This window comes from Plutella xylostella, chromosome 19 (assembly GCF_932276165.1).
Source record: "Plutella xylostella chromosome 19, ilPluXylo3.1, whole genome shotgun sequence".
NCBI classification, from domain to species: Eukaryota; Metazoa; Arthropoda; class Insecta; order Lepidoptera; family Plutellidae; genus Plutella; species Plutella xylostella.
This window is the reverse complement of record NC_063999.1, coordinates 6,159,668-6,183,032: the sequence shown is the minus strand read 5'-3', so window position 1 is coordinate 6,183,032 and position 23,365 is coordinate 6,159,668. Positions and strand designations below refer to the sequence as shown.

Below are 23,365 nucleotides of genomic sequence, written 5' to 3'. Positions count from 1 at the left end.
TTATATTACATTCAATCTTTTCATGCTAATATTCTGCCATAATGAATACTCATTTTACTTTACATCATAATTATACCAAAGACGCATGATTTATAAGTAAGTTATTTATTTGTAGTAAGTACTTATATTCATCAAATGTTAAAATGATGACTACCTACCTGCGTTGAAAATCTTTCTTTCAGCAGGATATTTGTGTAACCAAAGTCACGCACAGTGTCATAAATAAATACAATATTATTTTTCATACAATAAGACATCATAATAGGTGCTTAAAAATTATTATACACTGCCCATGTCTCACAAAAGTTATACACGTAAGAACCAAGTTGTGCAAATTTCAGTAACCCATGTCTGAGTACCTATATGTAAATCTAAATGTCTAAATTGTTACAATACAGCGGGCGGATACTCTGCTAACATTCTGTCGTTATTTTCGATAGATTTTGATCGCATCAAATATACATACATGAAACAAAATATACACATTCTCCTACTTAACTATTTAGCAAAGTTACCGACTCTTGCACAACTTCATACAGTAGAGATACCTTTTTAATTTCAACCAGTAAATGACAATTGAGGACTGTCAGCATGACCTGTGATGACAATGATGTAAAGTTACTGGCTTGAATTAAAATCTAGTATTTTATATAAGTACAATAAATACTTAAATCATTATGTTATCTCATTCATGACATACGTAAGAGGCTAGTACACTAGTACCTGTAAATAGCGAGTTCTGTAATGTAACTAGTTTTTGTCGAATAGGTAGATAAGCATTAGAATGTAAGAGCAAGAACATTTTTGAAAGCGAATTGTTAAGAATTGTTTTTGTATTACTTAAAATAAATATTGATGAAATGTACAATAACCATTTCTACGTTTAAATTACTGAACCACCTTTTTATACTCGTAAAGTTAACGTAATGATAATCATGCATAGAAAGTCATTTGTAATAAATACCTACTTATAAATTATTGATTGATTTATATTAAGTATATTGAGAATTATATAGAACATACTGTAGGATATTATAGGCTGCTTAATTTTGTTTATAACTCGAAGCCTTAGTGTTAGAAATTGAAGACTTTTATTAAGAAGAAGGTAACTGTAATCGCAGATTGAATTTATAGATAATAAATAAATCAGCGGTTTATTTAAATAATGTTATAGCTCGTTTACGTCACGTTACTCTCCACTATACAACACATACCTAATTGTAGTCTATACTTATCCATCGGATTGAGTTTCTATGGGAGGCTCGGTAGCTATAAACGCGTAGCAATATTTTTCTACCTGCGAATTCTAATCGTAATGTTACCTATTTCGAATATCGATTCGTTGATTTTCAAAATTCGAAACCAGCCAGTACCGCCTCGAGAAATTGTTACGTTCTAAAATTGAAACTGTTATGCATTCCTTCTTGTGGAAACCAAGTAGGAGCATATACAGTAACTATTGGAAGTGCCTAAATAACCTGCATCAGTAGAAGTGAGTCCGATGTACTCCCACGGACATTTCACGCAGTTCTAATACCTATTACCGAGGTATATTAGCGTGCCTTTAGTGCGAGTGCGTACCTAGTTACCGCCCATTTAGAAAGATGGCGATTGTTCTCGTAAACTGCTTCCGTTTCCGGAAAAAATAAAATTATTGGTAGCGATGTACCACCCACACATTACCAATCAACAATGCTCAAGCAGCATACCTTATCTGTCACATACATACAAGTATGCTGTTTGATTGCTGACTGCCAATATGCAGTGGTGGTCCATTAGCCCATACTTATGTTTATACCATCGTATTTTTTAAGGCAACGAAGCGGTTTAAGGGAATCATACGCAAATCTTTTCTCTGTAGCGCCATTTTTATACTATTATAGTTTGAGGAATCTATTTCACATAATCTCAAATCTCATGATAAACTTATTTTGACATAGACTATACCTACACATCAACTTTTATAAAATAGGAATCTTTACATTGTTAAGACCGCGTTATTTTGCTTTTTAGACACTCCATAGTATTAAGTAGGAGTTTTTATAATATACAGAAGTCGCAAGGAGCAGTGATACCTACCTACTGACTGTGACACTATTCGCTGCCCAATATTTATATAGAGTGCATTTTTTTACATTAGAAACAAAATAGAATTGAGCACTGATTGGCAAAATATGAAATATCGATGTCCTATTGAGGCAAACTTTTGTATTTTACTCTTCATTGTTTTCAAGATTACAATGATAATTTTCTCATTTAAAATATTATAATGCTAAATATTTTAGCAGAGGATAAAATGTATTCCTTTTCTTTAGTAAATAAAATTATTGAAACTTGATTTTGTTTTTCATTTCTTATTTAAAACTCCATTATACATATTTTAAATCAGGCATAGCAGTACCTACTTAACTACTATCTAATTACTATAACTAAGCATCGCATCACCTCTAAGGTTATCCGAGGGATTTCCGTGATAAAACGTAGTGTCTCACATTAAATTGAAAGGTTATTTTGACATTTTAGAGCAACTCTCATTTGCCTACTATGAAACTGTAAACTAACTAACGACCTTCGGCACGCTACGCCTGCTGGCTACGAATTTTGCTACGCAGCGTCGTAGCAGTCTCGTAGCAGCCACGTAGCACTGGAGAATCACTGGAATCCGCGTTGATCGTACTATGGGGAGACCTGCAGCCTTATTTACCACCATCGGCAAATTAGCCACCAAGAATCCATTATGATGGATCTGACAGATGTTTGTCTGTTAAGCGATACTGCAAGTTTATTGATTGCTAATGAGTGTGTCGGTGATAGTAAATCAGCAGCTGTAACTAAACTTTAGACCTTTTTAATTTTTTTCCACATTACACACTGAATAACAAAATAAAATTGTGATGTTTGTTCGAGGCACACTGTATAACTGACATTATACCGACATACATGACGAGTCGTTAGCACAAAGGGCAGAGCGAAAATGAATTATCAACAACATTAACATACTATCTGAAACGGCAATTTCTTATATCTATTATCAATTAATCAATCGGCAATTGAATTGTTATATTTATCAAAAATATAGGGTCTATAAATCCCTAAGACAATTTTTTTATTATTTTACGATTCGGCGTCTCAGTGATATGGAGATAAGCAGGAAATACTTTGTTATGGGTTTAGATAGTCCATTCGTATAAAAACTCCATGAAATTCAGTCAAAGGCATAGTCATTGTTGTGACACAAGGCAAAAAGGTAAGAATAAACTTTGAGTTTTACTTCATTTCAATAAAATGCGTTTGGGTATTATATGTAGGTACTATTTACCTATACCTATTTACTTATGTATTATAAAAACAGTCCTATACCGCACATTACAGCACATTTAATTTGCCTTAACGTCCTTTTTTAACTGTGTAAGCATATAACTACTGTTAGTTAATGTTAATTGTCACTTATTGACTTGTGCATTTACCTGAGGCGACTTGAGCTGAACCTAAAAACTGCCTTACTATTTTACAGAAAAAATCACCATGAAGTTCTTGATTGCCTTCGCTTTGATCGCCGTGGCCTCGGCCGCCATCATCAGGCCCTCTCCCATCGAGGCTGAGCTCGCTGAGCTGCAGCAGATCATCGCCGCCATCGAGAGCCCCAACACCGACCCCGCCACCGCCGCTGCCCTAGAAGCCATGCTCGTATCTGCCCTCGGACACCCCCAGGTCGTCGCCCCCGGCTTCGAGACCGTCCAGCCTTCGCCCATCTCCATTGGAGCCGCCGTCATCGACTTCCCCCTGCCCGACGGTGGTGCCGTCACCGCTGTTGAAGAGGTCGCCCCCACCGCCGTCGCCGCCCCCGCCCCCGCCGTCGAGAGCGCCAAGTCTCCTCTGGTCCAGATCATCGTGAACATCGAGAATGCCGATGACATCGCCGTCGCGCCTGCTCCCATCGTAGAGGCTGCTCCTGCTCCCATCACTGCTGTTGAGGCCGCTCCCTCTCCCGTCATTGTTGTTGACGCCGCCGCCGTCGCCGCCCCCTCTCCCATCACCGTTGTTGAGGCCGCCCCCTCTCCCATCACTGTTGTTGAGGCCGCCCCCTCTCCCATCACCGTTGTAGAGGCCGCCCCCTCTCCCATCACCGTTGTAGAGGCCGCCCCCTCTCCCATCACCGTTGTTGAGGCCGCCCCCTCTCCCATCACCGTTGTAGAGGCTGCCCCCTCTCCCATCACCGTGGTTGAGGCCGCCCCCTCTCCCATCACTGTTGTTGAGGCCGCCCCCTCTCCCATCACTGTTGTTGAGGCCGCCCCCTCTCCCATCACCGTTGTTGAGGCTGCCCCCTCTCCCATCACCGTTGTAGAGGCCGCCCCCTCTCCCATCACCGTTGTTGAGGCCGCCCCCTCTCCCATCACCGTTGTTGAGGCCGCCCCCTCTCCCATCACCGTTGTTGAGGCCGCCCCCTCTCCCATCACTGTTGTTGAGGCTGCCCCCTCTCCCATCACCGTTGTTGAGGCTGCCCCCTCTCCCATCACTGTTGTAGAGGCCGCCCCCTCTCCAATCACTGTTGTAGAGGCCGCCCCCTCTCCCATCACCGTTGTTGAGGCCGCTCCCTCTCCCATCACCGTTGTTGAGGCCATCCCCACTCGTCCCGTGATCCTGAACCCCATTGACGTCATGGCTCCCCTCCCAGTGGAAGTTGTTGCCGCTCAGGCCGGAGGAATCCGTGTTTAAATTGTTAATTAAATCTCAAGAAACTTCTTGAAGTGGGTATTAGATCACCTTAACGCCACCCAATCCACAATTTAACCAAGACAATAAAAGTGAACAATTTTGTATATTTGTATTGTTTTATTTTTATCCGCCTGTAGCGCAGCAAAAAAAAATATGCAAACTGCCTGACCTCACTTATAATAATATATAACTAGCTATGCCAGCGAGCTTCGCTTCGCCTTAAAAAGTTTTTCCGTGAGAATTCTGCGATAAAAAGTATTATTTTTCAGGGTCTAGACCATCTGTATACTAACTTTCCATAGATGTATGAGACCTTTATACATCGATGTAACTTTCATTCAAATCCGTTCAGTAGTTTAGCCGTAACAGACAGTAAACAGTAACAGACAGACAGACACAGTTACTTTCGCATTAATAATATAAAGTTAGGATTGGGATACAGGATGTAAAAAAAGCTGAATAGACTCATCAGTGACGCTGTTATTATTCTAAAGACATCAAGAGTGTAAAAGTTTTTCTTAAAATATTAATTAGTCTGTGAATTTTATTTTGACATGTCCAACTTGACATTTAGTTATATTAAGTAAGTTTGACATCTGTCATTCACGACGTAATGTAACACGGGATTGAGGTTATGTAATAGTAAATAGTATTCGATTCGGAAGTTTACAAATTACAATTAAATACCTATCTGCTCTGCTTTTGCGAATTTCAGTGAATTGGGATCGATAGAGTAATTCTTCACCGTTATTATACATTACTCATACTAAGCTTAAAGTGTAAAGAAAGTTTCCACGGGACCATACAATAACATGTCTTTCTCTATAAGATGCTGCAGATACGTGTTTACTCGTATAACCAGGGCAAAGATTAATCGAAGGGCGATTTCCAAAATTGCAATACACTGCGCACCGGGTAGCAGGTCGACTGTACCTTGTGCGCTAGGCTTTACGCTTTACACATTGCTGGGATTCGAGAAAAAAACAACAGCTGAAGACGAACTTATAGAAACAATCAAGCACTGTATTCTATTTATCCAGAGAAATGAGTTTGTCAAGGGAGAGCAACTCCTGCATGTAGCCCTGCGGCAGGCGCAACAAGTCAACAACCAGCTCGCTATCACATACATCTATGACGTCATGGCTAACTTAGCACTAGAAAGGGAACAGTTTGATAAGGCCAAAACATTGTTCATAAATGTTACTCAAAGATTAATGGCTGATGGTGCTAAGGAGGATGATCTGCGAGTCATCCACATTAGCATTAAATTAGCAAGAATAAGTCATTTACAAAAAGAATATGCTACAGCGCAAATAGGGTATGATTGGTGCCTACAGAAACTTAATAAGGCATCCAACTTGAGTAAAAATGTTACACCACTAATAATGATGACTGAAGACTGGTATGGCAGACTGTTTCTTGAATGTAATCAGGCTGAAAATGGATCTAAACTCATGCTCAGTGCACTGGAACGGATGAAAACTGATGCAACAGCAGATAAAGAACACATAATCCAACAAATGAGTGATTTGGGAGCAGTTTATTGTGAATACCTAGGAAAAGTTGATGAAGGAATATCATTTTTGAAGGAAGCTATTGAAACAGCTAAAGATGTAGCAGGTTACAATGAACTGGGTCCTGTTTATGTGAATCTTGGGAGGGCATACATGAAGAAGAGAATGCTAGAAGAGGCCAGGAAGAGCTGTGGCTACGGCTGGAAGCTCGGCTACCTGTCCAAAAATGAGGAAGTACAACAAGAAGCTCAGCAGTGTATTAAGGAAATAAATAATTTAACTACCTAGGTTATTGTCTTTCTATTACCAGTCTGTAAGTTAGTTTTTATAAATAATATACTTATAGTAGCAGAGTTTGATGCAGACAAATGACAAACCTAGGGGTTTGGGCACTAATATTAATAATATAATACAAGTTATAAAATTATGAAATATTTTATTACAAAAATTCTGTTTATGACATTTGTTTGTGAAATGTAAACCTATTGGTTGGTATCACTTTTTACTTCTTTAACATAAAATAACTTTTAAAAAAACTTAAATGCACTGGGGAAAGTAACATTTGAACATAATGTAGATATTTCTACCTAATGTTTATGTTTTAATCTCTTATGCACTTTCCTTGGAGACGCTGAAGGGTTCAGCCACCAGCTCTGCCCGTGAGTCGACGATCTCCACGTCTTGGACAGGCTTGTCATTAGCACCAGTCTTTGTCTTCTCAATCTTTCTGATGATGTCCTGAAAAATTAAAACAAACACATTTATTTTCTTATTTTTTTTTGTATTTTTGGTGTGTGGTGCTTAACACCGAATAAAGATTTTTTATCTTTATTTATGTTGTTAATAAATAAGGTTTGTCTTGCCTAAAAACTATTTTATGCTAGTATGAAATTAAAATAATACTATTAGAAACACTACCTATATCCTTAAGTATACCACGATATACATCTGCTAAATTTCAGTGAAGGGTAAGCTAACATTTCATAACATAATTTCTTGAAAAACTACACGTGTTGATTGTTACATACCTACATAAACTACACATACACAGGTTATCTACGTAACTTGCTGCAATTTAACTGCCAAGTTGGGTTATCAATCCAATAACTACCCATTAGGTAAGTAAAATAATACCTACACCAACATAAAATACTGTTATACAATATATACATAGGTACCTAAACTTCAACCTATTTAGTGGTTTTTGTATAACCAAGATGTGATAAGCATGATCAATACCTAACATTTCAAGTTTAATACGATAAGGAATGACATCCTTAAAAACTGATGTGATGTGCCAGAGACCAGCAGATAAACCATTGATATGACATTACAAAATGAGTATAAGCAAAGCATAAAAAACCTCAGTAAACTTTGGGAAGGCTATGCCAAATCTTTCCCTGTTTACTAATATACCATTGAGATAGACATACCATGCCTTCCAGAACCTTCCCGAACACTACATGTCTGCCGTCCAGCCAGGGGGTCTTGGTGGTGGTGATGAAGAACTGGGAGCCGTTGGTGTCCTTCCCAGCGTTGGCCATGGACAGCCAGCCGGCGCCGTAGTGGCGCAGCTTGAAGTTCTCATCCTCAAAACGGTCACCGTAGATGCTGCGGCCTGCAGGTTTTAAAAGTTTTGTAATTATGTTAATAGACTGTTATGTTGTTTGGCTATTTGCCAGCAGCAGATGGATAGGAATGACCAAGAGAAATCATTAAATGCCTATATTCTTATAAATATTTGTGCCCAATGCAGGGTTAATGAACAGCAACAAAAACATAGATATAGGTATGTATATTATGAATGGCTGCAAAATGTTGATGCACATTTTAGCAAAGTAAATTTATGATGTTTGTTTCCCAAATCCTTTGTCTTATTTGGAAAAAGGCCAAGATTTTACATGAAACAATGAATTTAGAATAAATCTTGAAAGTTGAGAAACACAAACAACAAAGTTTTATAACAAAGGCCAAATTATATGAAGCTCAGATCATGTATTTTGTACAACCATATCCTATTTATTAAATTTTAAAGGCTAATAGGTTTCAAATAATCTTCATGCACCTTTCTAGCCATATTGGTGAGAAAACACAAAACAAATAACAAAATACTAATAACCTGTAGCCTCTACTGCTTTTTCTTTTTTTTGTCATTAATGTGACACTCACCACCGGTGCCGTCTCCCTTAGTGAAGTCTCCACCCTGGATCATGAAGTTGTCGATGACGCGGTGGAACTTGCTCCCCTTGTAGCCCTCGCCCTTGGGCTTCTGAGCCAACTGGAAGAAGTTCTCCGCAGTCTTCGGTACAGTCTTGCCGAAGAGACCAATGACTACCGTACCCAAGTTGTCGTCTCCAAGCTTAATGTCAAAGCTCACCTGTGGGACATTCAAGATTATTATTTTAGATTGGTATGTAAGAAATAGCATATAGGTATAAAATGTATACAGTCATTTAATAGTAAGGTGCCTTCATCAATTTCAATGAAAAGAAAATAAGGGATATAAGTGGCACTTCACGAAATTGGTTTACAATGATCAGCTAAGTTGTGGCTACATTGATATGACCTAGAATATCGGTTGAGATCATTGCAGGATGTTTGAGTAACAATGTAAAAGGGACACATAAAATATATTTTTATAATTTAAATTCAATCACAACGAATCCAATAGATGACATCATAGAATCATCAATAAAAAAACTTGTAGCGTCGCTTGGGGGGTCAGCGACCTAGCATGGTGATTAGCAAGTCTCAAAAAATGCATAGAAATAAGATGATCATGTAATTCTCATAAACTAAATCACTTACAAATTGAATAGCATTAGATTATTTTAGAAATTTTACATACCTTGTGAGTAACTTTGGGTCCTTTGGGGGATTCGTCGGACCAAGCGGTCGCGACTAAGAAAAGAACACCTAAAGCGGCGAGGGCTCCCATGATTATAAAAACTTTCTGGTATTTCCTTGCTATTTTTACTAACTAAATGTGCTCCAACTCGTTGTTGGCCAATTACTTGGCACAATAACGAAGCTAGATAACGACTAAACGATAAGAATTATTGAAATGAAATCAGAAAAAGGAATGGATGAGTTGGTTGAACTTGCTACGGTCCACGTCAGTCGGAGAGGAACCGTCAAATTGACATTGACAGTTTGTTTAAATGACAGTCATAAACCATAAAGTAACGTAATATTGGCGGAATTTTCTAACCACACAGTACAAGGGCCACCCCACCACTTGCGGGCGTTGGAACAAAATAGTGACCACAACGTATCTTATTGTTAATACTTTAACAAATGGTTAGTGGAGCTACCCAGAGTCGCAACCAATAAAAATTAAGATGCGTTATTAAAAAGAGACTTAGTAGACAACTAAACTTACGTTATGAAATTAACTAAAGGTAGGTACTTATTAGTACTGTACAACAGGTTAGGCAAAATAGCAGTATTGTTTGTATTAAAATCATATTTATTAGAACCATTTCTAATCTAAATGTTATCGTATTTTGTTAAACAAGCTCTCCATTGTGGGACACGCCTGAAAACAGAAACAAAACTGATGTTTTATTAAGGTTCAACCTCCCGATATTCCCAGTACCTAGACTGTAGAAATCTACGTTGTTTCCGCCGGAAACCATAATTTTTTGCTAATGTGACTTTTAGAAATAGGCGGTAGTGAAAAAATCACCGATGACTGGACACAGTGAGCCGATATGTTTTGAATATTAAATTACCTTACCGCAGTTCATACACACCCAATCATATAACTAATAAAAATATAATACACACCTAAATATTTTTTTATCCGTAAACTAGTTGGATTTTCATCAAATCTAGATGTGTGTGTTTTTTAATCAATAGTCATTATGATTGACAGAACAGTAGGTAGGTACTTACAATTTATTAATAGTATCAATATTGAACGTGTCCGAAGCTGCTGCAGATATTTCTAAATTTTTAAAACAGCGATTGTTCCACTGTACTGTAGGCTCCATTACTCTAGAAACAGTGTTCAAAAATAGTCGATTGGATTTTAGATTTTTATCATGCTTGTGGCAATTATTTTTCTTTGATGAATCTATAACAAAGGTTAATGTTAATATTTAGCGTATTTTCTGTAAAAAGAATTTACAATTGTGCAAACATATTATTATGAATGAATAGGAGAGTGACTTTATATGAAAAAAAAATGGTTTTTGAGCTTTTGGGAAACGGATTGCCCGTTCTAATATTGCCCTATTTCTATTTGAACCTATACAGCGTTTCATCAAATAAGACATCTGACACAAACAAAATCTACCCTTATTCCAATGTAATATGTAATAATGGGTTTTGACAGATGTCATATTGAATTTTAGTTTTGATGTTGCTCTTTGATAAAATTAGATAGGCATAATAATATCATAATTTAATACTAACCCTCCTGACAAGCATTATCTACAACTTTTTCCATGTTATCCTGAAATGAAAAACGGTCAGAATTAAAATTTACTACAGCAAAATACTACATCATGTACCTACTTACGAATTAAATTATACATGAAACAAAGTTATTTTAAGCGGTGTTTACTTACTTTTATAATTCTTTTTTTAATTAATTTATTCTCTTTCCATCGATTTAAAACTAATTGTTGTTTGGATTTTAGTTGTGAAAATTTAAAAAACCATTGGCAATGATTTATAATTTCATGAGTGGCCACCCCTGTAAACAAAATAGATTCGTGTAGTTAGTAAGTACCTATGTTTTAATGTAACACTAAAAAATATGTAGGTACGAAGCTAAGTAATGAAGTTCTTGCGAAAATCTAAGGCGGTTCTTCCGATTTTATATAGGTATCATGATTTTTGTCTGGTATAGGTACTCAGGAAATACATATTATACAACAAAAAAACACTTAGCACTAACCTGGAATTTTAATTGCAATTTCTTCCAAAAATGTAGGAAATTTTATAGAATTTTGTATGTCATCAAACTCGGTGAATTTTTCAAAATATTTTTGCCAGATTGTTTTGAAAATATTGTCATTGTATTCAATCCAGCCACCGTGACGCCCATGTATAGCCAAAAAATCTTGAAAATCCTTTAATTCCTATTGAAATAAAAATAAAACACAATTAAACTACCATAGATTTTTTTATGACACGCGTTACGCCTATGTTGGGATCTGATGTTCGCGTGTGAGATATCCCCACATATCTAGGAGCATTTGTTTAATCATTTTTATGATCTAAGGTTTTAATCATCCTTGTTTTAGTATTTTATATGCTTACCTGGCATCTGATAGGAGAATTGATCATCGCTTTAACTGGACTAGTAACTATATGACTGTATGTCTTAATTTTTGGATTGCAAGTATTTTTACTCAAATTCGTAAATTTTCCATTATTTATCTGAAAAAATATATAATATTTTAAATTAAAGTGTACCTAAATTTGATTGACATTGGATCTTTATGAATTATGATCAAACTCTCGAATTATGATCGAACTACCTGCAATGTCAACTCTCCTTCCACGTCTTTTAATTTTTTCATTTCCGTTTGAATACATGTTTTAACAGCCTTAATTTTATCTTCAATTAATAAGATATGTTTTTTAACATTTTCAACATCTGCAAAAAAAATACATTATTAGGTAGGTACCTACTAGGTATTATTACAAAACGTAGATTTTTTTATAAAATGTCATGTCATGGGTTCCGCTCATCTGGCATAATCTTTATTGACCAAAACTCATTTCGCATAACTCGTATGGTCTAAACTTTTTTGGCCGAACCATCACTTTGCCAAGACTTATGTGGCATAAGGCTCGTTTCGTCTAAAACTCTTTAGGCACAATCTTTAAACACCTAAGTTACGTTTGCTCAAATTTATGTTCGTCTATACCTATGTATAATCTTGTTTCTCCTAATGTTATCTTAATAAATAATATATTAAGTATGTAGTAAATGTACAAATTGTGGTATTTTTCTCCTACATCCCGAAAATCACGATATTGTATGATCAAAAAATCGAAAGTTAACGACCAATATAATTATTACAAACCCCATGAGATCGAAACCTAAAAATAGGTGCGACGACGAGCAAAGCGAGGAGGAGCGTGTTAGGTGCACATGTTCATCAAAACCAAAGCGGAGCGCAACGAAGCGGAGCGGAGCGTTTTCCAAACAGCGGAAACAATACAAAAGGCACCAGTTTGCGCTATGTAGGGAGACGCTCCGTCAAAGTTAAAGCCAGACGAATATTATTACTTTGTATAAACCTATGCCATAGCATTATTAGGCTATTCAAGATTTGGCCATACCATTATTAGGCTAAACAATGTTATGCGAAATAACTTTTTACTAAACGAGATTTATGCCATACGATTTTCGGCGTAACGAGACTTTGACCAAACGTTACTATGCAATACGAGATTAGGCAAAAAAATCTTATGCCAAAAAAGGTAGAACCCATGTCATCAATCACTAGTGTTAAATGTGGCCATTTGACAAAATATGAACTTAATAGCAATGCCTAATCTTTAATATAGGTGCCAAAGTGAACTATATAGAGAAGCAATCCATTACGGTCCATTTCACTTTAGTAGGTACATTGAAAAACTGAATGAATAATCGCAGACAACTATGCTAATACGAGACTACTAGTTGTTAACTTACCAGTCACTTCTCGAGACTTCGTATTTTCACTAATTTCTATGAATGATTCATGCATTTCACGAAATAATAAATTTACTCTAGTTGCCGAATTTATGCTCTGAGTAGATGTAAAACCACTATCAGAATCTGTTGCGATAATATCTGAATAACTTTTTAATAAATCCTTATTTATCATACTTTCCTGTATTTTGAAACGCTTAAGCTTTGCTGAACTATTTGAATTTATGTCACTACTAGATGAAACTGCAGAAGTATCAGTAACTGACTGCATCGTTAGGTTTTAAATATTTTGTTTAGTACTTCGATATTATTTCCATAACGAATGTATTTTATCAATAATCTAACTAAATAATATCAAGTTATCGTAATCAAATTATATATTGATCAAATGAAGTTAACAACTCACTATTCCTTAGCAACCTTAAGGATGGTCACCCTGTTTTACTTGGCGATGGCATTTGATTAATCTGTGAGCTCTGTCGCTGTCAGACAGTCAGACTGTCAGTGTCATTTTTGTTTAAATTATTGCTTTTTTGAAAAGCTGGAAAACTGAAATGGAAAAACATTTTTAAAACAAATTAAATTGAACTATATTTATTGAAATTCTCAAAATGTTTGTACGGTCTCGACTATTGTTTACAAGTGCTCTTCCGCTAAGGGTTGGTTATTTTTATATACCTCTCGTAAGAGTTTTCTACAGTTGTATGATTTTATAACCTATTGGTTTAATACTTTTCAGAATGCTTTCAGAGCCGATTTCCAGAATGACTTTAGATCTGTGTACAGCATTATTGCACGAAACAGATCTACATCTCCACTCAACACAATTGTTATGTTTGTCCCACAGCAAGAGGTAATATTACGTGAATTTATTTACTTACCTAATTGCAGGTTCTTGTTGGTAAACCGGCGCTACTAAATAATTCCGTTCGTTATGTTTACAGGCATGGATTGTGGAAAGGATGGGCAAATTTCACAGAATCTTGGACCCCGGATTAAATTTGCTATGGCCAATTGTAGACAAGATTAAGTATGTACAAAGTTTGAAGGAAATTGCTATTGATGTGCCGAAGCAAAGTGCCATCACAGCTGACAATGTTACCCTCAGCATTGATGGGGTCTTGTACTTGCGCATTGTAGATCCTTATCTTGGTAAGTTTTAAAATCTGATAATTTGTCTATACCTACTGTTTTTTTGTTATGAAAATAACAAATTATAAAAAAATACTATGATCACATACATATGCTACCATAATCACTTTACATCTACATAGTTATAGTTTAACTCTTTAGTAGCAAAGATAGTAGAGAGAGAAAGTGTTTTTATTCTTCATACAAAAAAATATTACTTTAACTATTTCATTCCAGCGTCATACGGTGTAGAGGACCCCGAGTTTGCCATCACGCAGCTGGCGCAGACCACCATGAGGGCGGAGCTCGGGCAGATCTCCCTGGACAAGGTGTTCCGCGAGCGGGAGTCCCTCAACATCTCCATGGTGGACACCATCAACAAGGCCAGCGAGGCGTGGGGCATCACGTGTTTGAGATATGAAATACGTAAGTTGATAAATGTTTGGTTTTTGAAAGTGAGGCAAGTATATTATATTTTGTATATCTTACATTATTATTCTTGTAAACATTGTCATTACTTCATATTACATATAATATTAAACAAAAAATCAATAAGTATATTTGTTGCATCATAATTTTAACCCGATTGTCAAAGGAGGAGGGTAATGTTTTTTAGCATTTGTTTCTACTCTTGTTACCATAAGCTTAACCACTCATACTGGCTGACCCATGTTTACACCAGACACAATTGATTTTTAATTGATTCAAATTCCCTATAAGGTTCCCTAAGTACATGTTTGATAAAATAGAACATACAAACCAATTAAATACTTAACAAAAAATGGTTACAAAAGCAATGCAAACATTTATTTTAGTTGTAGCTTATTGGTTTAGCAATATTTTGATTACAAAGACACACCAAGATTATTTACCTTTAATGAAAAGTCCAAAAAATGCAGTTATACAGGCAGTTTAGACCTTGGGGATATGCGCAAAGGTTCCACTCGAGAGAGCCAGGTGCCGGTACTTACACCCCTACACATAATAGAATAGAATGCAGTTATACAATATCTATACCTATAACCGGCAGGTGATATAAAGCTGCCAGCCCGCGTGCAAGACGCCATGCAGATGCAAGTGGAAGCCGAGCGGCGCAAGCGAGCCGCCATCCTCGAGTCTGAGGGCGTCCGAGCTGCCGACATCAACGTGGCCGAGGGGAAGCGGCAGGCGCGGATACTGGCCTCAGGTGAGTGTGTGACAGAGATAGGACACTGCCTCCAGAGTGTGACAGACAGAGACAGATGCAGGTGGAGCGGCGCAAGCGATACCTACTGGCTTCAGTGTGGTGCCAATCACGAATATTGTTGTCTCTAGTCGATAGGTAATTCGATAGCAATTTGTATGGCATCTTGATTAGCGCTCCTATCGGAAACGTCAGTAACTAATAAAACGCATACAAACTCCAGTGAACCGCATATCGACTAAAGACGACAATAGGTATTTATTCGTAATTCGCACACAGGTTAGTGTGTGAATACTGTGAATAGGATAGTGGCTTCATGAAAAAGACAAGCCCGAATACAGTGGCTGCATGAGTAGGGGGCTGGTCTTTGGGATTATAATTATTGTATATAATGTATAGGCCAATGTCCAGCATCAGACAATTAAAGCCTGCGTTTGCGATGATGATATCATGTTTTCCTGACCGACTGCTTAACGCTTCTATTCACCAATGTTACAGAGGCAGAGAAGCAGGAACAGATCAACAAGGCGTCCGGAGAGGCGCAGGCCATGCTGGCGGTGGCGCAGGCGCGCGCGCGCGGGCTCGAGGTCATCGCCAGCTCGCTCGCACACCGGGTATGTGGATTTGCATCTATGATAGCTTGTTAAAGGTCACTGCTCATATAAACGTAACGTAAACAGATCGACTTTCTTTTCTTCTGTCACGGGGTCGCGAACGCCTGATTGACGTTTACGTTAAGCTGATATATGTGCTGTGACGCCTGTGACCTTAAAGGGGAAGGATTTGGATGTTTGTTTGTGTTGAATTATAGAAAAACTACTACAGTTGTCACTACGTATTATAATGCTACCATTTGTCCCGGAATTGACGCAGGAATCCCGGAGGAAAAGGTGGATCTGAGATGAGCTAGTTTATGGTATTATGGCTGGGCAAGAGAATTCGTTTTTAGGAGGTCTAATCATGTTATGTACAGAAAATATGTAGTTATGCTTACTTACACCAAAAATACATAAGCCGTGACAGAAGTAGTCTATTACTAGTATAACCTGAGGCTACAGTGCTGACATCTCCTGTAATCTTCACCTGTAAACAATTATTTCACTCACAATCATTTCTTCCCCAGGAGAGCAAGTACGCGGCGTCCCTGACCCTGGCGGAGCAGTACGTGGGCGCGTTCAACAAACTAGCTCGCACCAACAACACGCTCATACTGCCGGCCAACGCGGGCGACGTGTCCAACCTCGTCGCACAGGTAGGCACACCTTCCGGCCCAACATTCATAAATTATATTTTAGGGTGAGGCCAGACGAGCGTAATTTTGTGATTTGCGTGTCGCGTATTCTGGCACAAATATGTGCGCGGAGACGAGGGGACCGAGTAACTTCCCCGCGCATCAGAATACGCGACTCACAACTCACAAAATTACGCTCGTCTGGCCTCACCCTTATATTCATTGATCTCATTAGAATTTTAGGCTCATTAGCATCGGCCCCTAATCATCCACTCTCTTCCTCACTCAACCACGACCGCCTACGTGTCTAAGGTCAGAGAGCTACTAAATTGTGTCCACACTTGAACTTATGCCTAGTTTCACCATAGTCTCTTAGATCATTAACACCCCTGTTACATTGTAATGTTATCAATTAAACATCATTTCATTTAAATTTTTTAATCCCAAATTCTACCTTTACAGGCCATGTCGATCTACTCGACCGTCTCCGCCCACAACACCTCCGACCACTCTCAACAGCCGGAGACATCCGCGTCCATCGACCCCCTCCTAAAACTGGACGCGCTCACTGAGAAAAGTTCCACTCTAGCCGGCTCGGCCGTCCCTAAAGACGACTTGGCCGAATACTACTCTGATGATGAGGAAAGAGAGAAAGCGCTAGAGCAAAGGAATAAAGAGAAAGCACACAAGCTTGATAGAGAAACTTAGTTGGTAGTTTGAGTAATTTACTGTTAAATATAATAAAGTTGGTGAAGACAGTGTTTCTGGTTTTAATTACATCTGTACATAGATAAGTGAAAAAAGAAAAACAGCACACACAGTACTTGTTATTGCTAAAATGAAACTATCGCAAGGGGATTACTACGTGTGGTCTTTCGCCAAATCATATTATTTGATATGCAGTACCTAATTAACTTTGAGTGAAGGATATCAAGGATAGTAAATGAAACAGAAGGCCCGATAAACTCATCATAATATATTCTTAAAAGACAATTGCACATAATATCCATAGTTATTAATTATGAACTAAATAGTGAAAAGTACCTGTTTGTAGACTAGACTACTATTTAAATATTTTCTAAAATCAACAACATAGTAAAATTTCATACCACCGAGAGGGTTGCGCGCATTGCGATATTTTTGTCACAGAAATATAACATATGAGTTTGTATGCTGGTACTACTCGGTACATTTATGCAATAAAAAAAGCGGGGAAATAATAATAATCAATAAGTTAAATCGCAGTGCACGCAGGGTTTTAGAAGGAACTTTAGGGTGCTTTTCCTCCAGAGATGTGCTGCTATACGTTGCTATGGATGTGTTTGATATCCACCACTCATATCCATTAGGCCACATTGCATAGCACGGTTTAGAACGGATATCTTTCACATCATGCACCATTTTCAATTTAAACTATAATGTAAAAGGATTAAAATAAAATTCGACATTAGGTAATTCTAAGTTCCTTCATGCTGTGTTAGTACTTATACTTAATAATTTAACTGAAAATAGGAATGTAATTTATGTTATCACCTAACAAATTAAAATATAAATCCCTCTTTTGGCTAACATTACAAACATCACATTTTATATATAAAAATATTTGTAGCTTACCTACATCACTAACACCAACTAGACATTCAACACATATAAAAATACCTCTTATTAATAATTACGTATACTACTTAATCAATTCCAGTAACAAATATTATGTACCTATGTACAATATCCTGATTTCAGTATTTTTCAGTCATAATATCTTCATCATTACTATCGTTTCAAATGGTTTTAGTAAAATACAGAGTGCAAGCAATAGGCTACACCACAATAAGATAAAATTGTATAACTTATCAGCTTTAAACTCATGATAAACCTTAGTTTTACAGTTATATTTTTTATAACAACAATTTGATAAAAAATATAGTTAACTTGGAAACCAAGACACAGTCCTCCCTAAACTTACGATAATTTATTTAGTCATCTGTGCCTACAAAGATTTCATAATATAATGTAAAAAGTCAAAGTTGTTTTTAGACCTTGCGCCTTTAGCATTTATACAGAGTGGGTACCGTTGCTGACATCTTAATAATAATATTTTCCGAAGACATTTGCCTTGATAAGCAATAACAACATAAACCAGTCCACAACCCGTCCACTGGATTCGGGTAGGCATAAGTTGTAAAAATTTATAGGATCATAACAATCTTAACCAGTTTTTAATATTATTTGGCAACAACACTCTCATGGTACCTGTTTGTGTTGGGCTACCCAAGATTTTCTTTATACATATATAGGTATTATTACAGCTTGCGATTTCATAAGTATCATGATTATGGATCAATATAATAATTCTATCTGACTAAACATACAACGTAAACATAGAACACGAATTTATAACACTAAAATGCCTGGGTGATGCTTGAGAATTGCCAACAACTAAGTCTCTAGTCTGTATCAAATAACACCAGAAGGGCTAGTACGGGGCGCATTTAAGACGTGACAAGAGTTTTGCATCGCGCACACTCACATCGCGCAGCCTCAAGAGCGAGCGCGACGGAGAACTTTTGTCACGTCTTAATAGCGCCCCGTACTAGCCCTTCAGCGCGCTATCTACTAAAAAACTTTTTAACGAAGGTACCTATATACAGTTACACATCAGGTTTTTACCAATGTAGGTAGGTATTAAGTCATATTTAGTTTCAATCATGCATGCCGCATCATTGAAACCGCAGTGTATCATATTACTACATGCTACTTCCTGATTCAGTCTTATTACAATGTAATGCATGTATCTGAGATGCTTCAAACTGCTTCATATTTAAGGTTAAGGTTCTAAAATAACCGGGACCGGATTACAGAGCATGTATACTCGTTTTCTCGTTCCGGATCACTGATTTTACTAGTTGTTTTTTTATTAAGGTACGCCATACTATCTTAGAGGCAGTAGCTAGGTAGCAACTCTTCTATCCACTGAAGCGGAGCGGGGTTTTTATGCAATCTCATAGGTTTATCCTTGCACACCACTCCACTTAGATATAATAATATGTAAGTTGACAAAGGACGCCTAGGTGCAATTTTAGCATCGCATCACAGCTCACGACCGTCGCGCTTAGCCTACGGGTGACGACAACGAAAATGGAATTTTCATCACCTTTACAATGGATTTCAAATAATGGTTTCCTAAATGTACAGGGTATTATGTACAATAGTGGTATACTACGACGAAAGGGAGTGGTGGTGATACTTTACCACTTTAGCAACACCTGTATAAAGACCGACTATTTACCCAGTAGCCTACGATATCTGCACGTATTTGTCCCTCTGGTTGAAGTAGCTGACGGAGGCCTCGTCCTGCGGAGACTCACGAGTCTTGTGGAGGCTCACGTACGACGCGCACAGCTCCGACCCGTCGAACTGGCGCAGGTGGATCTGGGAACGGAATTGTACAGAGAGTTAAAAAATGGATGTAGTCAAATATAGGTTTGGTATAGTAAGGGGCTGAATCAGGGGGCCATTTTTAAAATACCATGTTTGTAACACCATGTATATGGAGGCTTATTTATTGTTAGATAACGCTGTTATGTGCTTATGATATGTTGACACTACTCTAGTTACGAGGCATATGCTGAGAGTAGTTTTTAAATTATTTAGATATATTGAACAATGTTCAAAACTCTCGGACTTTATAGCCGATTTTCACGATTTTTACGTATAATTTATAGTATACCTTATAAGAACTAGGTAAAATACAATTTTAATATTATTATTTTTAAAAAAACACGCACTCACGCCTTGTACTAATGTACCTTGCGGGGTAGGCAGAGGTGCATTGCTGCACCCGATATTATTATTAATTTGTACAATATCGGTTCAATAAAAAAAAAGTAAAATAAAAGAAAAGATAGATTTTTATCTAAGTTCGTACACCACAAGTGATTTACTAAGAAGAAAGAAAACAATTAAAAGAGCCTTACAAATTGAATCGTGGGTGGATAATGAATCTCTCATAATGCAAGTAGGTCGCGAACAGCGTCTTTACGCCGAGTCGTTCGTCATGTCGCGCGCCTTAGACTCGCGCGCCACGCCAGTTGGCATCTTCTGTTTTTTTACATCGTCAACTCGCGTGCCCATGTAAAGTACAGTCAGATGCAAACGAATTGAAACTAAAAATATAATTAAATATTGTCTCCCTGGCTGATTAGCATAAGAAGGTACCGACTAGACAGTCGCCATTAAAGTTGATGTCGGGATAAAGATACAATAAATCCTATGTTGGAAGTGCGGAATGAGGCAAAAGGGGATGTGACCTATGACGCATGATACCCAAGTTTGCTATCTCTCTCATTCCGTGCGCAAATTTTACATGTCATAGCTATGTCCTTCAAGTTTTTGTTGCAAAAACCGGTTTAAAGGGTTAAAACGTCATTGTTTTAGTGACGTCGTTTTACTGATACTCCCACAAAGCAAATACATGTATGTATTTATTTTGTGGATACTCCTAATGCGAAGCAGAGATGTACACTGTACAGTGCATTATTTACCTACAGTCTACGGTACAGTGCAAAAATATTAAAATGTGTCAGTTTTTACTGATTATGATGTATTGTGGGGGTAAGCCTATAATAAATTAACTTTACTATATTACCATGTCTACTTTGCCGTAATATAAACACAGTCTTACGTTTTCGTTGTGTTACCGTTATATTAAATATCGAATTAGCACTAAAATTTAAAACAAATTTCGTTTATTTCGTTGGTCAAAGATACAGACCTAACTGTAACAATCACTTCCAGGAAGTTCATCGCAAGCAGGTCCATCCAGTTATAAAACTGCTCATGAAATCATAATAGTTTGGAGGTGTTCGAAGAGAACAGTTTGCCAAGCGAGATTAATTACTGATTTTATTTTAAAGTAAAGTCCTATAAAATACCGTATACATTTGAAGTAGTTACCTTAAGCATAATAAATTATAACTTTTGTTGCTGACTCTACATATTTTCACAGTCGAGCGAGTTGACGACAAAAAAAGTAGGTAAATACGGGAGGGGCAACTCGCGCGTGGCGCGCGAGTCTAAGGCGCGCGACTTGACGAACGACTCTTTACGCCTCAACCCACTGAATGAGTCATTTAACTGAATAATTATACTTACAAGTAAATGTAAGTTGACTTCGTCACTTCGACTTAAGTACGGAAAGTTGCCTCCGCTCTTCAAGTGAGCCAACTTGGCGTGTGGGTAGGATTTGTAAAGGTCTTCTCTCACTCGGGCACAGAGGGCACTTTCGTCCCAAACATCTACGATAGTCACGGGCATGTTGCGAAGAGTATCTGGTTGCACATAGCATGGAGTGCAGTTGAGGGTCAGTCTTGAAGCTAGTTCTGCTTGTGTTAGTGTTTCCAGCTGTAATTTTATTTTGAATTAATGAAATTAATATTTGTTTTTTGGTGCAAATAAATTTGAATCAGTACATAATATGTATTTCTGTAGAATGTGGTTACTTTGTATCTAATTAAATTTAGTATTTGTATTTTAAAATTGATAACGATATTTGTTTAATCTAAACTGTCACAATGACCCCAAAGCTATAAGTAGGTACTATCAGTTTTGCTGATAAAATTGATTAGACACCAGATTCTTATTCTAATATGAATCAAATAATAAATTGAGTTATAATGTGTTGTAGATTGTAAACTATTAGTCATACTCACTCTCTCAACCATGAAGTCAATAGATTCGGCCATTCTTTTATCAACTTTGTCTGTTGTAAAATTTCCCATGAGCATTCTTTTTAGCACAAGTGAAGGTAGGAGCCAGAATAATGCTGCCGAATCCTTGTATTCAAACACAGTTGTATCCGTAAATGTGTTACAAAGAACCAGAGATGCTACTCTAGGGCAGTTCATTGTTAACTCTGCAAACTTTTGGGCAATAAATCCACCTAAAAGAAAGATTAAAAAATATCAGTAACATTCCCAATACAAAACAATACAGCTAACAGGAAATTTATGCAGGGGCATGTAAATTTTATAGGTAGTTTTGTTTGTTCAAGTGTAAAAGAAAAATAATACTAAGAGTGTAAAATAAGCAATGAGCAATGCTACTTTAAACCGCAACTTAATTAGGTACTTTTCCCTACAGAACAAATGACTCAAGTAACTAAATTATTGGTCAAACAAACCTAATGAGGCACCAAAGATATGAACTCGATCAAGCTCCAAGTAGTCAATAAGTCTTTTGAATCCGTCACACCATTCCTTCAAGTTCCAGTAGGCCGGAGCCTCCGCGGCGATGACTCGGACGCCCCGCGAAGACAACCCCATCACCTGTCTGAAGAATATATCAGCGGTCCCAGAAACTGGTGGTAAACATATCAGAGGACAGCTCACTGTTTTAGGACCAGAATCGAATATCCGCCATGTCTGTAAAAAAACATTAGGGACGTGTTTTATCGTCACATTTGTTGCCTTGAGAAATAAGATAGAAATTAGTACATAGGCGGTAGGATGCAGTTTTATAGCCTTGTTCATTGAAGAGTGAAAAGAATTGTTTACCTTGGCCCCGTCTGAGTCGACGACCACTTTTCTCAACGGTATACTGCTTCGGAAGCTCAGGTATTCACTAGATTGTGATAAATCACTGACATAGCTCATGTTGAACACAGAAATTCACACTGATAAAAATAAAAAGTTAATGAAAACAACTGCACTTCACACACATCTCTCTCAAAATAATATTGACAAATTGACATGACATGATGACATTTCATTTGACATTGACAGGCTATGTTCAATAACTAGTTTTGGTTGGTTATTTCTCGCATTCCATTATCAATTTTAGAACACACCCATTTTATTTAGTTCATCTACTCGATACTAGATGGCAGGTAAGCAGAAATAGTTATCTACTCTCTAATAGATGGCAGTAAATTTGCC

General features: G+C 37.3%; 7 protein-coding genes across 14 annotated transcripts in view; 4 read left to right on the top strand and 3 right to left on the bottom strand.

The window, feature by feature from the left end:
• Positions 1-4,180, top strand: part of LOC105382976 (semaphorin-1A) — a 273,180-nt gene extending 269,000 nt beyond the window's left edge. For all 6 annotated transcript variants that reach the window (XM_048627707.1, XM_048627711.1, XM_048627710.1 and 3 more), the window contains one exon: positions 4,048-4,180. The gene's annotated coding sequence lies outside the window, so the exon portion shown is untranslated. The remainder of the gene's footprint in view (positions 1-4,047) is intronic.
• On the top strand, positions 3,096-4,822 carry LOC119690599 (nematocyst expressed protein 3-like). 3 transcript variants are annotated; one of them, XM_048627714.1, is made up of 3 exons: positions 3,096-3,247; positions 3,515-4,497; positions 4,618-4,822. In XM_048627714.1, the coding sequence occupies exons 1-3, from the start codon at positions 3,199-3,201 to the stop codon at positions 4,714-4,716; spliced, it is 1,131 nt and encodes a 376-aa protein (XP_048483671.1). In that variant the 5' UTR covers positions 3,096-3,198; the 3' UTR covers positions 4,717-4,822. The 3 variants fall into 3 exon arrangements, with proteins under 3 accessions (XP_048483671.1, XP_048483670.1, XP_048483669.1); XM_048627713.1 differs by having other exon boundaries at positions 3,515-4,587; XM_048627712.1 differs by having other exon boundaries at positions 3,515-4,822.
• Positions 4,823-5,310: 488 nt separating this feature from the next.
• Positions 5,311-6,874, top strand: LOC105382974 (tetratricopeptide repeat protein 19 homolog, mitochondrial). The gene has a single exon (XM_011552970.3). It carries the CDS (start codon positions 5,529-5,531, stop codon positions 6,516-6,518), a length of 990 nt encoding a protein of 329 aa, XP_011551272.3. The 5' UTR covers positions 5,311-5,528; the 3' UTR covers positions 6,519-6,874.
• Positions 6,650-9,326, bottom strand: LOC105382973 (peptidyl-prolyl cis-trans isomerase B). The gene is made up of 4 exons (XM_011552969.3): positions 9,079-9,326; positions 8,400-8,607; positions 7,664-7,848; positions 6,650-6,968 (listed from the first exon to the last, which is right to left on the bottom strand). The coding sequence occupies exons 1-4, from the start codon at positions 9,166-9,168 to the stop codon at positions 6,840-6,842; spliced, it is 612 nt and encodes a 203-aa protein (XP_011551271.3). The 5' UTR covers positions 9,169-9,326; the 3' UTR covers positions 6,650-6,839.
• LOC105383001 (coiled-coil domain-containing protein 112-like) lies at positions 9,180-13,371 on the bottom strand. Its single transcript, XM_048627698.1, has 8 exons — positions 12,889-13,371; positions 11,723-11,841; positions 11,502-11,621; positions 11,137-11,320; positions 10,805-10,932; positions 10,650-10,689; positions 10,128-10,308; positions 9,180-9,768 (listed from the first exon to the last, which is right to left on the bottom strand). The coding sequence occupies exons 1-8, from the start codon at positions 13,157-13,159 to the stop codon at positions 9,720-9,722; spliced, it is 1,092 nt and encodes a 363-aa protein (XP_048483655.1). The 5' UTR covers positions 13,160-13,371; the 3' UTR covers positions 9,180-9,719.
• A 15-nt stretch (positions 13,372-13,386) lies between these two features.
• On the top strand, positions 13,387-17,192 carry LOC105382972 (stomatin-like protein 2, mitochondrial). Its single transcript, XM_048627697.1, has 8 exons — positions 13,387-13,547; positions 13,628-13,741; positions 13,833-14,040; positions 14,257-14,445; positions 15,050-15,205; positions 15,701-15,816; positions 16,326-16,454; positions 16,896-17,192. The coding sequence occupies exons 1-8, from the start codon at positions 13,500-13,502 to the stop codon at positions 17,139-17,141; spliced, it is 1,206 nt and encodes a 401-aa protein (XP_048483654.1). The 5' UTR covers positions 13,387-13,499; the 3' UTR covers positions 17,142-17,192.
• A 1,845-nt stretch (positions 17,193-19,037) lies between these two features.
• On the bottom strand, positions 19,038-23,180 carry LOC105382971 (maspardin). The gene is made up of 5 exons (XM_011552967.3): positions 22,985-23,180; positions 22,612-22,852; positions 22,142-22,371; positions 21,585-21,833; positions 19,038-19,862 (listed from the first exon to the last, which is right to left on the bottom strand). The coding sequence occupies exons 1-5, from the start codon at positions 23,081-23,083 to the stop codon at positions 19,728-19,730; spliced, it is 954 nt and encodes a 317-aa protein (XP_011551269.1). The 5' UTR covers positions 23,084-23,180; the 3' UTR covers positions 19,038-19,727.
• Between the last annotated feature and the right edge of the window lie 185 nt (positions 23,181-23,365).

Excerpts from the sequence above, each read along its gene's own strand:
- LOC119690599 (XM_048627712.1), top strand. The coding sequence starts at position 3,199 with ATGAAATTCAGTCAAAGGCATAGTCATTGTTGTGACACAAGGCAAAAA. Across the intron at positions 3,248-3,514 it reads TTGTGACACAAGGCAAAAAG|AAAAAATCACCATGAAGTTC; the intron begins GTAAGAATAAAC and ends ACTATTTTACAG.
- LOC105382972 (XM_048627697.1), top strand. The coding sequence starts at position 13,500 with ATGTTTGTACGGTCTCGACTATTGTTTACAAGTGCTCTTCCGCTAAGG. Across the intron at positions 14,041-14,256 it reads CATTGTAGATCCTTATCTTG|CGTCATACGGTGTAGAGGAC; the intron begins GTAAGTTTTAAA and ends ATTTCATTCCAG. Across the intron at positions 15,817-16,325 it reads CCAGCTCGCTCGCACACCGG|GAGAGCAAGTACGCGGCGTC; the intron begins GTATGTGGATTT and ends TTTCTTCCCCAG.
- LOC105383001 (XM_048627698.1), bottom strand. The coding sequence starts at position 13,159 with ATGCAGTCAGTTACTGATACTTCTGCAGTTTCATCTAGTAGTGACATA. Across the intron at positions 10,933-11,136 it reads AATTGCAATTAAAATTCCAG|GGGTGGCCACTCATGAAATT; the intron begins GTTAGTGCTAAG and ends TTTTGTTTACAG. Across the intron at positions 10,309-10,649 it reads AGATAATGCTTGTCAGGAGG|ATTCATCAAAGAAAAATAAT; the intron begins GTTAGTATTAAA and ends CCTTTGTTATAG.
- LOC105382973 (XM_011552969.3), bottom strand. The coding sequence starts at position 9,168 with ATGGGAGCCCTCGCCGCTTTAGGTGTTCTTTTCTTAGTCGCGACCGCT. Across the intron at positions 8,608-9,078 it reads GACCCAAAGTTACTCACAAG|GTGAGCTTTGACATTAAGCT; the intron begins GTATGTAAAATT and ends AATGTCCCACAG. Across the intron at positions 6,969-7,663 it reads GGAAGGTTCTGGAAGGCATG|GACATCATCAGAAAGATTGA; the intron begins GTATGTCTATCT and ends TTAATTTTTCAG.
- LOC105382974 (XM_011552970.3), top strand. The coding sequence starts at position 5,529 with ATGTCTTTCTCTATAAGATGCTGCAGATACGTGTTTACTCGTATAACC.
- LOC105382971 (XM_011552967.3), bottom strand. The coding sequence starts at position 23,083 with ATGAGCTATGTCAGTGATTTATCACAATCTAGTGAATACCTGAGCTTC. Across the intron at positions 22,853-22,984 it reads TCGACTCAGACGGGGCCAAG|ACATGGCGGATATTCGATTC; the intron begins GTAAACAATTCT and ends GTTTTTTTACAG. Across the intron at positions 22,372-22,611 it reads TATCTTTGGTGCCTCATTAG|GTGGATTTATTGCCCAAAAG; the intron begins GTTTGTTTGACC and ends TCTTTCTTTTAG.